This window comes from Hippoglossus stenolepis, chromosome 10 (assembly GCF_022539355.2).
Source record: "Hippoglossus stenolepis isolate QCI-W04-F060 chromosome 10, HSTE1.2, whole genome shotgun sequence".
Lineage (NCBI taxonomy): Eukaryota > Metazoa > Chordata > Actinopteri > Pleuronectiformes > Pleuronectidae > Hippoglossus > Hippoglossus stenolepis.
Genome location: NC_061492.1, coordinates 16,892,449 through 16,906,955, shown reverse-complemented (window position 1 = coordinate 16,906,955; position 14,507 = coordinate 16,892,449). Strand labels below are relative to the sequence as shown.

The following is a 14,507-nucleotide window of genomic DNA, read 5'->3' as shown; positions in this document are numbered from 1 at the left end:
TAATGGTCAAGACTTCGGCCGTCCCGAGCCGAGGGTCAGGAGAGGACGGGGGACGTCTCTGAATGGTGGTTTAGGGGTTTGATTTCAGTATCGATTTGAAAATGAGCGCGGCTTTGCAGATTCCCACTCCCAAGCAGCCACTGTTGGCGGGGGTGAGTGCCCACCTTTGATTAGAGGGTGTTAACTTTTTCAAATATATATTGATTTCATGATGAAGAGACGTCCCAAGTGGTTGACTCTACATAGGCATTGTTTTAGCAAGATTTAAACACAGGTGGTGGTATGAGCCATGTTCAACCCATAAATGTTGATTTCTTTTATAAATTTGGTAATAAATGTGGCATTAAAACCAGAATTAAAGTATTTCATCAAACAACAATCGTATAATTTAGTTCACAGCTCATAAAACACATTTATCTGTGCAGTATCTCTATAACAGTTGCCTTCAATTCAACTCTTTTCCTGTTACAGATTCTTGCGACTGTGCCAGTGTTACAGGATCCATGTAAATATGCAGTGATGAGATTTTCTGCTCTGCGGACCAGAACTGTTCATAACTAGCTAGTGAGAATCAGCAGACCTCGTAAAGAACAACAACATTACCGTGCTCCTCTGGAATGCCAACTTGGACAACATGGAACCAAAGGACACAGGCTGAACACAGACTGCTCCTTCAATATCCTCCACTTGCTGCTCTGCACAAGTTTATGCCTCATTCATTTTTTTTCCCTTTTCCTTATTCCTGCTTTCATCAACCTCGAGCAGCAAATGCAGCTCTGACCGGCCTAAATGTTCAGATCCTGGGGGGCTGATGAAAAGTGCTTTGTTTAATCACCCTCTTTTTTTTTATCCAGTCAATGATAATTACAGACACAAGTGGAGCAATCATCATTATTCACAAGAGTTTAAAACAGCGACGTGTGGATGCACACAGGAGCCATTTCATTATTCCAACAGGCTTTACACACCATTAATCCCACACAGCTATGAAGGGCAGGGCCGATCCATGGGCTCAAAATAACTGAGTCAGAGGTTTACAGCACCGGCATAAGTAGAGAAATATCTATCTATCTATCTATCTATCTATCTATCTATCTATCTATCTATCATCTGTCTGTCTGTCTGTCTGTCTGTCTGTCTGTCTGTCTATCTATCTATCTATCTGTCTATCTCTCTGTCTATCTCTCTGTCTATCTATCTATCTATCATCCAACCATCCTTTTATACCTATCTACTTACCTACCTAGCTACCTAGCTACCTAGCTAGCCACCCACCCATCAGACCTTACATCTGTGCTGTCATAGCTTCACAGTGCTTATCATTATATGGGGCGCCTTTAAATCAGAAAACAAAAATTTAAATGTTTTAGCCCTATTTTCACTTATAAACAGACACACACACACACTCAGACACAGGCCACACTCAGCACCAACCAGCAAGAGCATGCCAATTAAAGCTGGCGCCATTGATTTAGACTTAAAATATTCTCACACGGCCAAATACAAGATGGCAAATGATCTGGAATGACTCGGCCTGTACGTGTGGTTAAAGCCACTTCTTATACTGAGGTTGTACAACACATTATCATTGTTATGGAAAATGAAGCACTTCCAAAATCACACAGGAGGCCGAGCAAAAACCACAGAGTACTTCTGTGCATGTGAGCTTGTGTGCGAGCGCTTGCATTACGTTAAGTCCAGCAACATTACACCGCAATGTAAATAACTGCGGCTACTACATGGTGTCCTGAGGGGCATCAGTGCTGTTGTGTCTCTTGCGGTATTTGAGTCATGTTTGGGGCACGAGGCCCGGACGTCTGCTCTGGGAACAAACCTTAACCGATGAATAGGTTAGAGGACGCCAAAAAAAAAAAACGAGTGCATCGTCATGTTCTGCCTCTGTTACCGTCACAATCATCTCTACAAACTGATTCTGCAAGCGAAAACGCTGAATCTTAAGGTAAGGGACAATATTTTAGGGGCCGTAATTCTTCTGGTTTCTGTTTCTAGTTTGATCAACATGTTGGAGCCGGCTTTGGTTTCCTGTGAGTTAACAGCCAAATAAGTGGAACACATTGACTGAAATGTATCGGCTATTGGATTTTTAGGCAATACGATACTTCTACTTTTTTGTTAGAAAACACATCAATGTTTGCTATGGATACGCCCGGTGTTCACACTTCTCCTACTAGAGCCCCTAAAAAGGAGAAGTTTGGAAACGCTGCTGGCCTGGTTTTACTTTGAAAAGTCCAGGGTAGCATTTTAGTCTGGACGGCAAGAAACTGAGATGTTTTGAAACACTTGCATCTGCTTCCTGACCAGGCCTTTTCGGTCATGCTGTAGCCTTCGCTGATTCGTCAGGATCCTATCACATGACCCAGGCATTATATATGTGATAAAGAAACTAGTTGGACTGCAAACAGTATTGAGCGAGCTGAAATCCTGACCTTGTTATCTGTTGTCTACACCAGAAGCCCCACAGAAGAAACTTTGTGTTAAAAAACAAAGTAACTGTTGTAGAAAATGTGTCTTGTACAGTGCAACTCATAATAAAGGCGTCCTTACCTTCTGGTCCACTATGGAGCACACCAGGTCCTTCACGGCGGACAGCGACAGGTCACTGGCCTCCAGGTTGACCGTCTCTCTTGTCAGTCCGATCTGCAGCAGGAAGGACACCCCGTGGAAGGAGCTGCGGGAGTTGGTGGGGCTTGGGGCGCTGTGGCTGCCGTTGGACAGCCGCGTGTAGAGCGGTCCAGGCGACGAAGGCGGGTGGTGCGGTAGGAGAGAGTGGAGGTAGGCTCGAGGTAAGGACGGGGGAGAGGAGGCAGACATTGGGTTTCTTCCAATGGCGACGTGAACTGCTGAATAGTGGAGGATTCAGAGTGGGGATAAACTCTTGGTCGGGGGGAATCTTTGGTCCTCATCAGTCGCAGTGACTAAGCACTGGATGTTTGTTTTTTTATCAAAGTGACATAGTTTCTTTTAGAAACGAAGAGTGAAGTAACCTGTCCGCCCACCTAGGATCACACACCACACACTCATTAATGAAGTGGGAGGGTGATGGAGGAAATGTCTCGGGACCATCCGCGGGCGTGTGCAGTAAAATCACCGCCACAAGCTTCATACCCTGCAGTGGTGTTCCCTCTCCTTACTGAAGTCAGTAATCCACTCTGACCACAGGAAACCTGTCACCACAAACAAACACACACACAGGGACAAACACAGAGAGCTATTTTCACAAAGAAATAAACAATTCATCGTTCTGAATACAGTTGAGAAAGTGATGACTGGTGGAGCTCAGATGTATGAATGAATCAGCTCTTTCTCTTCGCAATGTGAACACTTGTGAAAAACAGCTTTCCAATTAAAGGGTGAAAGGTGGTTCTCAAATAGGGGTCCGTGGCACACTGCCATGGGTTCATGAAAAGTCTCAATTATAATTATCAAGATATATTCTGTGTTCTGTGTCATTGGCTGAAAACACAATTATAACCTCTCTCTTAAAGCACTTATAGGTTTAAATAGGTTTTGCTGTCCTGTGTTTTTGTTGTGTTGTTCTGTGTTGTGCTGTGTTTGCTGTGTTAGGTTGTCTTGTCTTATGCTGTGTTGTGCTGTGCTGTGTTAGGTTGTCTTGTCTTGTGCTGTGTTGTGTTGTTCTGTGTTGTGCTGTTCTGTGTTGTGCTGTGCTGTGTTGTGCTGTGTAGGTTGTGTTGTTCTGTGCTGTGTTGTGTTGTGCTGTGTTGTGTCGTGGCCTTGCATTGTTTTGATTGTGTGCAGGCCACCTCCAAGTGTTAGCTTTCAGCTAACCCATATTGCCTTTAAGTAAATGAGCCATGCTAAAGCAGCCACAGTTTAAACTTAAGTGTATTATCGAGCTCTTAGTGACTTTAATACACATGTCACAAGTATCACTGCCACACGACACATGCTCGTGCGTAAAACATGACAAGTAAAGCCCCACCGATGCGTAAAAGTTGACAAAGCGCATCTTTTCCTGTGTTTACACGAGGTCAAACTCCACAAACATCTGGAACCGAGGCTCCTCAACATCTGCACCCCTCCCACTTTCTATCGGGCTCCGCTGGCAGAACACAAGCCGAGTGGAGAATGCCAGCAAAACAAGTTATACAAGCGCCCAATGTGCACATTCACTGGGACACTAAGTAGAAGTCAACCCGTTAGAAAAAGCAAAGCAGCAAACGTCGAGTGGGAATGATCCAGAAATGATACTTTACCTTCACAGTGAGCGAAGGGCGCGTTTCTCTCCATTGTGAGCGGACTGAAGGAACTTTTTAACTCCATCAACTGAGCCTGAACTTTTATTATCCTGCACTTTCTTCTTCTTCTGGTAGTATTACGCACGAAAAAGCGCAGCGTCGTCGCCTACACGCAACAAACACCGACTTCACTTTGACGCACGGGCGCGCAGAGGAGAGCCGAGCCGTCCATTTATTTGTCTTTCTTATCTTTTTATTCCAGATTGTAAATTCATGCGCATCTTATTATCCTTCTTCCAGCTGTGACTACTCCCCCCTCTGCTCGACGAGGAGAAAGAGCCGCGGCCGTCGCTGGGGCTTGAAGTCTTTTTATTATCTCCGCATAACTGACTTTCCATGTGTGGGGAGGAAAACTTGAACTACAGTGCCTGTGAGGCAATGGCGCCTCCGATGGAGCTCGGACCAAATGCGCATGTGCTTTTCTTTTCCGTTATTTCAACTTGGTCATGCCAAGAAGAAAAAAAAACTATCCCACACACGACCCGGTTCAGTTTGAAACACACAGCTTTCCACAGTGGAGTCCAGGAGTGTGCAGGGGCCCTAAAGGGATCCAAACGTGGCCCCTTGGATGACAAGAAATGCACTGATTCACACATAAACAATAAATAAAGTAGGATTTGGATTTTAGATTTCACTCTACTGTGTCATCTATCATCCTGCAAACAGCTGGACTCTTTTTTTATATATTTTATTCATGAAATTCTAAGTTTTTAACAACACAAAAACACACAAGACACAGATAACAAAACAGAAAAACAAGCAATCTACCAAATCACAGAAAGAAAATACACCTTTGCATGTCAATCCATACCACATCCAAAATGTCCAGGAGTGGGTTCAACAAGGTTCTGGGCAAGACTCTTTCTTTACCCTGATGTTTAAATGAGTAAATTAGGTCAGTTGTCAGCTGTTGTGTCCAGAATATTGTCCTGTTCTGTGTAAGTGTAATGTTATACATATTCAAATAAATGAAGGGAAACACAGGAATATTTTTGCAAGGATGCTTGTGTGTTATCTAACTGCCCGCTCATGTTATTGACGACCTGACACACAGCAGATTACACAACACATTTTAGGAACAGGTCCATTGACGTGCTCGGTCGGCATGTGAGGTTTTGTAACTCGCCGATGACATTTAACACAATCTACCTAGAAGAAAGATGTAGAGGAGGAAAAAAAAAACAGAGATGCAGCGATTGTTCAAATAAAAGTTTATTGATGGATCAATACTGTGGAAATGTGGGGTCTATTTTCTTTGACCAGGACGTGAGGCCTCCGCAGATGTCCTTCACTGTGATACTGTCCACTTCAGATCCACTCATCTTCTCCAGAAGCTGCACCGCTTTCTGAGAGTCGTTACCCAGCTTACAGATCACATACACTGGGGGAGAAAACACACAGATCTGTCACAGTCTGGTCACATTGATGGGACTAATTCATAAAGTGAATTTGCTTTAGATTAAACTTGCAAACTGGAAGAGCACAGAGAGCAAACGCCATGGCTGATTAGCATCTTTAACACCACTTCTGCATATTGAGATCAGATACATACACCATGTACGTAGAAACCTCTGCAAACTGCTCACGTTAAACACAGGCTAGATTTGTTAACGTATGGTAACAGAATTAAAATCATCCCTAATAAAAAATATTAATTTTAAATGACAAAATCTGGATTATTATTTAGATCCACACAAAATTGCACCTGTTCACAGATATAAGCACCCTACACATGCCATAAAAACGATATTCCTGGATCTGCCCTCTGATCCGGATCTGACCAATATCTAAAGAGTTCCTCCCTGACCCATTCTGCACCCTGGACAGAATGCTGCACAAACAATTCAGTGTTTCATTTATGAGCAGAAAAAAGTTAAAAATAATAAAACCTGAGTTAACAAGATGTGAATATGAATAATAAGTAATCAAGACTGAAGTATTAAAGATGAAACTCCCCAAACCTAAATTTAGCTCATTGATAAAGAAAGCTCCACACAGTGCATCCAGAGCACCACCACCGAAATAACGTTTTGAATATTCATTTCTCTGAAGCAGGCCAGCTGCTCAGGTTGACCACTTGTTTTGGAAAAGAGGTCACCTAGCAACCTCATTACAACCTTCTACTGGGTGTCCAACATAAGCCTCTGGCCCGACAGTGTGAGACGACACAGGGGACAGTGAAAAAGACACAGACGTCTCTACGCGTCTGCTCATCTCAAACAGCATGTTTGGTGATTTGACATGTTACCTGGAGGCCGGCAGTCACCTGCCGTCTGCTGCTTCAACTGGCTGATTCTCTCCTGGAATAACTGCATATGTCCACTCTCTCTCTCCTCTAGACTGGAGAGTGGGATGTCTGACAGGAATATAAAGGGAAATAATCAAACAGAAAAAAAAAGTGATAAAACATTAGAGCCTGACCAATTTATCTGTTTGACAATATTAACCTCTCAGAGTCGGGTCGGTGACAATTAGCATCAGTCAGAATTTTGCCAATTTTGCACCGATGTATTCATCTCAAAGTTTTAGAGCATCACTGACTTTGGGGACGCTAACTTTAAAATAACCAATTGCAAATCCAGCTTGAGTGAAGAAATGTAACCGCCACCGGACCGGACTAATGGTTGTAACTATAAACCAGCACAAAAAGGACAATGACCAACATAAACCACACGTTCCTCTGAAATGACATGTTACAAAATGTAGCATCAAACCGCAGTTACTTTGCTTTGTCATAAAGGTTTGAGAATCTTGAAAATCAAATATATATATTACATTTTTTACTCCTTAATATAAATATCAGTCAGACTCTGATAAACATGAAGTAAAAGTACAGATTTATGACACAGGGAGAGAGTTTCTTGTATCTTCATCATCAAAAGGATACTGAGAGAGAAGGGCAAGTGGCAAATGTCCACCTCCACAAGAGGGCGCACGTCCAACAAAAGATGGGGCTCAGCGTTGTCCAATATCGATTGATAATCCTGGAATTATATCAAAACAGCACAACTTAGAGAGAGAGAGAGAGGGAGGGAGAGGTGTGGCTATATTTTTGGAAAAAGACATTGATTAATATCCACAGTTAAACGGGGAAACTAAAATTACTCGCAGCTAAATGTTGGATCTGTGGAGTAATACGAGCGTTTTAACTGCTTTTCCTTAAATCACAGGAAACAACACGGTTTCTGACTGGAGCCCCTTTGCCCAATCTCGATTACAGCCCAATCAATCATGATCCCCATCTCTGCGTTTAATGACTCAGCGGCTTTGAAAGTGCCAATTCTGCAGAAATATAAACAGACGCAATCCACCGCCGCTGCTCCTGGTGCCAAACGGAACATGTTTTTCTTTCCCATAGAAAATCTACAGGCACATTTTAAGTCATTTCCCATTTGGGGCTGGGTCAGCGCTGAGATGTAATCAGTTTATGAATGCAAATGAAAACTGAGAAAATTGTGAGTAATCATACAATAAACAGCACTAAATACAGGAAGTCACGCAATGGCTGACTGCTGCGTAGGATATACTCCCTACCTGTACAGTGATCCTCTGATTCCCGGAGAGGAGGTTGAGTTTGCGGCACTGAAACACAGGGAAAATGAGCAAATAAGAGAATTTTCTGATGATTAAGGGAAAATGACATGTGTCATATTCAGTTACATCAGTTTCATCTCTCATGACCAACCTTATCTGTGGCGGCCGACCCACAGAAGCTCTCATAGTCCACAAGCTTGGTCACGCTGGGCTTTTCTCCACACACTGCGCAGCCAGCCTGCTTGGGCCGCAGCTTGATGGACCTGAATCTGGCGTCTTGAGCGTCAAACATCACCAGCTTCTGGCCACAGGAAGCTGGAACGCCCAGTCAAAGATAAAGCCACTTTGTTTGGAGTATCACCGCGCAGCTTGATTCAGAGAATCAGCAGGCATGTGTCCCATTTGTGTATGAACACCATAGCAACACGTTGTATGAAAACAACACTGTACTGTTCTCCGGGCTGACGCATCAGAGCCAGGTGTTGGCGCGAGTATCACAATGCAGATCAGAAGGCCCCGACAGAGGGAGTCTATTCTCTGACGTAAGTCTCCATATAAGCATGTGAGCGCTGAAACCACAGAAGCTTCATGAGACAATGGCCCATGAGTAGTGAGCGGACGCCACAGGAGGGAAACTAAAATATTCCTGTTTTTGTTTTGTTTCATCAGCGCGGCATGAATCAGCACTTCTCATTACTGACTTGGATACAATGAAATCCCTTCTGGCAGTTGATGAGTGCTGATTCATCGCAATCACTGAACAAAATGGTCAAGGGTGGTTCTGCATGCAACGTGGGAGTGAGTGATGGAAAACCAAAGGATACAGCCTTGTCCAGAGGCGATCTTCACGACTTCTAAAGCCTGCAAGCAGCCCATTGTCCCTGGAACTTCAAGAAAAGTGGAAAACGTTACTATGAACTACAAAGACTGTGCCTTATATGACGTTAATGGCTTCTGGACAAGTAAGGCCTGGGCCACACTGGGTGCATGTGCAGTGTGTTCCGGCTGTGTAGCTGATCTGCTGCGTCTCCGGCACATCTGTTGTTCACACAGTCTGCTACATGACTAATGTGGAGCGGCTACATGAGGTTTCTGGTTTGCCTACTGTATTTCTTTGAATATAAGTACTCAACCAAATGCCAGGACTCGTGTTTACAGCCGTGCATCTCCTGGTCATGCAGTATAAATAAAAACTTTGTTAAAACAAGTGAATGGATTCAGTGAACAGAAACACTGGAGCGCTTTTACTTTGTGACAGGTACAGCAAGTGCTGCAAATATTTGTGACACATTGGACAGATAGACATTGACACTGTGGTGAAAGATCACTGTCACTGTTCAATTCGCTGTGAACCACACGTAGTACGTCCAACCTGATAACATGGGCGCCGAAATGACAAGCAAGATGTTCCGTGACGCACGTGCACCACTCACGCATCCAGTGCGTCCTGGGCATAAAACACTCACCCACTCCTAACACCCCTCCGTCGGAACAGTTGGTTACCGTCTCAGGGGGAGGGGGCAATGGGTACAGACATCTGTAGCAGGGGCCTCCACAGTAATTATATACTGTCAACTAGAAAGACACAGAAATTAATTTACAAATCAAAGAGTGTGGCCACTGTGAAGGCTCCCTGCCTCACCTGTCCCTCCATTCTCAGGGCGCTTGCTGACACCAGAGGTTTCCCACTGAGGACGCAGGCGTCATTCACCAGGTAGCGAGTGGGGACATTGTCTGAGCAATCGGCCACGATGTCATACATGACGTCAGCAAAGTCAAGGTGTCACCAGAGTTTGAAAATATACGAGATTAGTTCGTGGGTTTCTGCTAAATTCCAAAAGGAAATAATAAGCTTGAAATGGACATAGCGGATGGCAGCTGTAAGAAATATTCATGACAAAGAATTAGCCAGCAGCAGATCTGCGGAACAGATGTAGGTTGAGGACTTTGAGGCGGCAGGATACTGTTGGATGAGTTGCAAGGCGTTCTCCGACGAAAGCTGCAGGTGGTAGGGAATACACTCGACAGTGGAGTTCAACCTGCAGACAATAAGTCAGATTCACAGAAGTCGGTTATGATCGTCTATAATTGGCAGATTCAACACAAACAGATCAGTATTATATCAGTACTATTGACCTTTTTAAAAAAGCCCATATCAGGGCTGTGCTGGTGTTTCAGTTAAAGCAAGAACAGATCACAAAACAACAACATGTGAGCTTTGAATGGGACATGGGATCTGAGTCACATGACGGCCGCCTCGCTCCCCAACCCCCCTTTTAATCTGTGCTGTCCATCTCTCAGCTGTCAAAGAGGTGATGAAACTAATAAATGCTCTTGCACTGTGCACCCAGCTAAACTCATTAAGGAACAATGAACAATAAAAGAATGAATAGTTTGTAGTGTACGTGTAAGGCAGCACTGGACTTTTCTTTGCAAGTCAGTGAAATTACGCCCTCTTGTGGCAGTGTGTCGTCACTGTGTGGGTGCTAACCACAGTAGGCCGACTGTGTGGGAGAAAAGCTGCCTCTGAAATAACATGTTTACACAATATTTGCAGACTGGGGAGGAATACACAACCAAATATAATCTGTGGTGAGACTGGAGTGCGCCAGCATACATTACACAGCAACCCAAGGACATATAAATACACCAATTATCCTTGTTACTGAGCATTTACTTATGATATTTAATTTACTAATAATACTTAAAAATAATGTTTCAGGTCAGATTTGGCACAAGTGCGCAGGAATACATTATCTCAAACACTTTAAATCTACTAGAGGATTGATAAGATTGACCTCTATGTACTGTATATTGTACCACACTATGTGTAATTCGATGTAGGATCACTTTTTTGAAAAGTATGCACGGGTACCAGTCAGTACCTTCTCACTGCATTGGCAGCGGACAGAGCCTTGGCCTGGCCCTGGTTCTCCTCCCCGTGCAGCACCTGTCTGTGCAGGTTACTGAGCTCCACCTGGTCGTAGTCCAGCAGACCCAGGCGCCCTGCAGAGACACAGAGGAACAGGTCAGGGAGAAATGCTTCAGAAGAAATGACTCTGTCCCTAACCAGCAGTTGTAGAGAAAGTACTCAAACATTTTACTCAAGTAAAAGTACAAATAATAAAAAAATGTGCATGAAAAGTACCACATTAACTTTTCTACTTGAGTAAAAGAAAGTAAGTACTTGTGTTCAGATATACTTTAAGTAATAAAAGTAATTGCCCAGAGTAGCTTATTTCCTAATGCAACACTCAACTACATCATTAACTGGGTCTACCACATATTCTGTTCAATACAAGAATAACACAGACGTCATATTAATAAAGAATGCTGCAGATGTTGATACTAAAAATACTTCTAAAAGCATTTGACAAGTTTCTTCAACAGTGATGCTGCTGCTCTCTTTGAAGAAGGCTGATGATACCTGCCCACTCTGGTTGGATCAGTGGATCAATTCCCCTTTATTTATTGATTACTTTTAAACTATGTGAATATGTAACATAATGCATTATAACAATTTTGTGGAGTAGAAAGTACAGATATTTGCTGATATCTGTAGAGGATTCAAAGTGAAAAGTACCCAAAAATAAAACTACTTAAATAAAGCACAGGAAAAATGTTCTTAAGGAAAGTGAGGAAGTAAATGTACTTTGTTACATCCCACCACTGTTAACCAGCATGCTGTTATTAACATAACTGTACACAAACTCCTACAGTTATCCTCAGTTAGATAAACAGTACTAAGTGTCGTTTAACAGCCAAAGAAAAACTTAAATAAATATGTCATAAATTGAATACTCTTATCTCTGTAGTATGTTTTCAAAGTACACTAGATTGTATTCATTAAACAGCACTAAAATGAGTACTGGGATACACATCTCACAAACCTCTCCCCTCCCTATTTAATTTGCAAGCCCCTGGAACCAGAATGCTTATTTTAGATTCTGCTGATTCAAGACAAAACACTTGACATCTCAAGATTTAAATCACACTAAATGTATACATTTATTATAAAATGAAAATTACAGAAGGGCTAATGATTTAATCAGTTGGACACGATATCACAAGTAGACCACCTACCGATGCCTGCTGCTGCTAGGTACTGCGCCAGGGGGCAGCCGAGTCCTCCACAGCCAACAACCAGCACTGACGTCTTGGATAAGTTCAGCTGACCTGTGGACAGTCCAGACGTTCTCTGTTGTGATGAGTCACACCATAAAATAGAGCTGACTTGACAGAGTGTTTACTCGGCTGTATCCTAGAATGACACTGCATGTGGTCTTCCATACCTTGTACACCCAGCTCAGGCAGCAGGAGCTGTCTGCTGTACCGCATTATGTCCTCGTTGCTCAGGGAAGGTTTGGCTTTCAGTGGGGTGAGGGGCGTCACTTTGTCATGCAGCTCCAGTGCTGGGGTATGACTCTGAAATTACAACACGAGACAATTATTAGATAAAATAAAGGAGACTAGTTTGTTCAGGAGCTTTGGTCCATTTGGCATCAATCTACCTCTATAACATCACGAGCTTTGATTATTTCTCTCTTTACTTAGCTCTACAGCCAATACAGCTAACAGATTTTTGCTACATCATAAGGGATATGATGTCCTTACAAACTTCAAGATTTGATCAGGTAACTGCATCCCATTAATTCTGAAATATCCAGTGTATTTTGGACTTTGGAGTCTATTTTCTCTCCTTTATGATAATAAAGTATATTTTTATTTGTTAGATACAAATCACATCTATTTACTATTATAGCACATTAGAATAAGATTACATTAGCATTTTTTTTTCATTGAGTATTTATGTATCTTATTTTTGACATGATGTGACATGGGTGTTGTGTGATCACTCCTTCCTTTTAAAGAACTGGGCTCATTGTCCTCAGACGTCATTCATTATGACATGTGACGTCTTATTCCAAACACTTTAAAGGTTCAGTGTGGAGAATTTAGTGACATCTAGTGGTGAAGTTACATTTTGCAGCTGAATACCCTTCCCCTCAACCTTCTCTTCCAAACAGCAGTGCAGGCAGCATCGCCTGCAAAGAATTTATGCCACAGAGACATAAAAATGTTCCCACAGTTGATAATGATCTATTTTGTTGACATGGTTGAACATGTGCATATCCATCATTACTGGGGTCTTAGTTGAAGGTGGGGTTCTGAAGGAGAACAATAAATTAAGTTGCCTCTTCACACACGAGAGGGACGAATATTAGAGCATCACCAGCACTGCTCTCACTGAACTGCCACCTGTATGAGCATGTCAACATGAACTTCATATGATAACTAGCTAGCTAGAGTATCTATGTTCTACTACACATAGGAGAACCTGGGTCAAACGTGCTGTTTTGCTAACCTTATGTAGCATGTAGCATGTTGCTCTATTCAAGTGATAACACTAAGTTACTGCACTATTGCTTTATGACACAATTTAAACATGTAAACACTGTTAATTCAACACGTGTCTAAATAATGGCCATGTTGACACTTGTTGAAACTTCCATACCTTCTCCAGCTGAGCCAGTTTCTTCCTCAGAGCATCCAGTTCTCTCTCCTGCTCTCTGAGCTGAGCTTTCAAACAGCGCAGCTCCTCGCACATCACTGCTGCTGCTCAACACGAGCACGACACCACTGTTAGAAAACTGTCAACAACGTGTCACCAAGACAGACTTTCTATCTGCGATCAGAGTGTGGACATGTTGACGTGAGGAGCAGACCAGGCAACGTACTTCCGGGTTAGACCACGTGAAATCAGACCACGTGGTGGATGACGTAGAAGCGCTGTGATGGGGCTTAAACGGAAAATGTATTTAACAGGATATAAGCAAATAAATTTGATAAAATAAATTATTTCCATAAATAGAACTTAATGCCTTCCTCTATTGTGAAATTATTGTAGTTAATTTATTGTCATTTACTGTGTTTTTCTACGTTTTCTATCATCATCGTGATTGTTATCTGTCGTTACATCATATTTACCTCACACACAATTGATGTTGAAAACTTTTTCATTTGCTTGAAAATGACGTAATGTTGAATCAAGATTTAGTCGACTAACGAAAATAAAATAAAATAGACAAAAAATTATAAATAAGTATTTCCAGTATAAGAACCCTCACAATTATATATGGCAGATATTATTTAATAATTGACCTGAGTCCATAATGTAAGAAATTACCATATCACTAAGTAATTAATTACTTGTTTTATTATTTCTATATATAAAAAATATTCGATCAAATAAGTTATATCTTACTTAGTAATGGGGTATTTGATTATTTATTTATTTATTAGTCCGTAATTGTATAAAACATAAAATATCAACTAATATATTACTTGGTAATACGTTTTTTTTTAAACAACCTATTACTTGGTAAGAGGTTATTTAGTCAGTCAGTTAGTTAGTTAGTTAGTTAGTTAGTTAATTCTTTATGAGACAAATATATACATTCTTTTGTCAAATATTAAGGTCCCATTTAAAATGTTGTCCAATAATCAGAGGACACGATGAGTCTCATTGGATTATGTCCTTTGACCTACACTGTATGTTTGCTGGTGAAAACGAGCAATTATCTTATTTTGTATCACTATGTCAATATTGTCCCCCACACACACACACACACACACATACACCCACACACCCACACACACACACACAGAGAGCAGTATGGTGACGCTGTGGTGTAA

At 42.1% G+C, this 14,507-nt stretch overlaps 2 protein-coding genes across 3 annotated transcripts in view; both read right to left on the bottom strand.

Moving 5' to 3' along the window:
- prkd3 (protein kinase D3) overlaps nt 1–4,646 on the bottom strand; it is a 45,829-nt gene extending 41,183 nt beyond the window's left edge. The window contains exons 1-2 of one of the 2 annotated variants that reach the window (XM_035168630.2): nt 4,236–4,646; nt 2,566–3,185 (exon numbers count right to left, since the gene is read on the bottom strand). In XM_035168630.2, the coding sequence (XP_035024521.1) occupies nt 2,566–2,832 (267 nt within the window). In that variant the 5' untranslated portion in view covers nt 2,833–3,185; nt 4,236–4,646. The remainder of the gene's footprint in view (nt 1–2,565; nt 3,186–4,235) is intronic. The other variant, XM_047341741.1, reaches the window with a different exon arrangement.
- An 825-nt stretch (nt 4,647–5,471) lies between these two features.
- mocs3 (molybdenum cofactor synthesis 3) lies at nt 5,472–13,570 on the bottom strand. Its single transcript, XM_035169040.2, has 13 exons — nt 13,327–13,570; nt 12,104–12,236; nt 11,895–11,987; nt 10,697–10,817; nt 9,776–9,850; nt 9,454–9,571; nt 9,278–9,386; nt 8,636–8,698; nt 7,963–8,126; nt 7,812–7,859; nt 7,165–7,261; nt 6,526–6,633; nt 5,472–5,658 (listed from the first exon to the last, which is right to left on the bottom strand). Exons 1-13 carry the CDS (start codon nt 13,417–13,419, stop codon nt 5,501–5,503), a joined length of 1,380 nt encoding a protein of 459 aa, XP_035024931.2. The 5' UTR covers nt 13,420–13,570; the 3' UTR covers nt 5,472–5,500.
- Nucleotides 13,571–14,507: the final 937 nt, after the last annotated feature.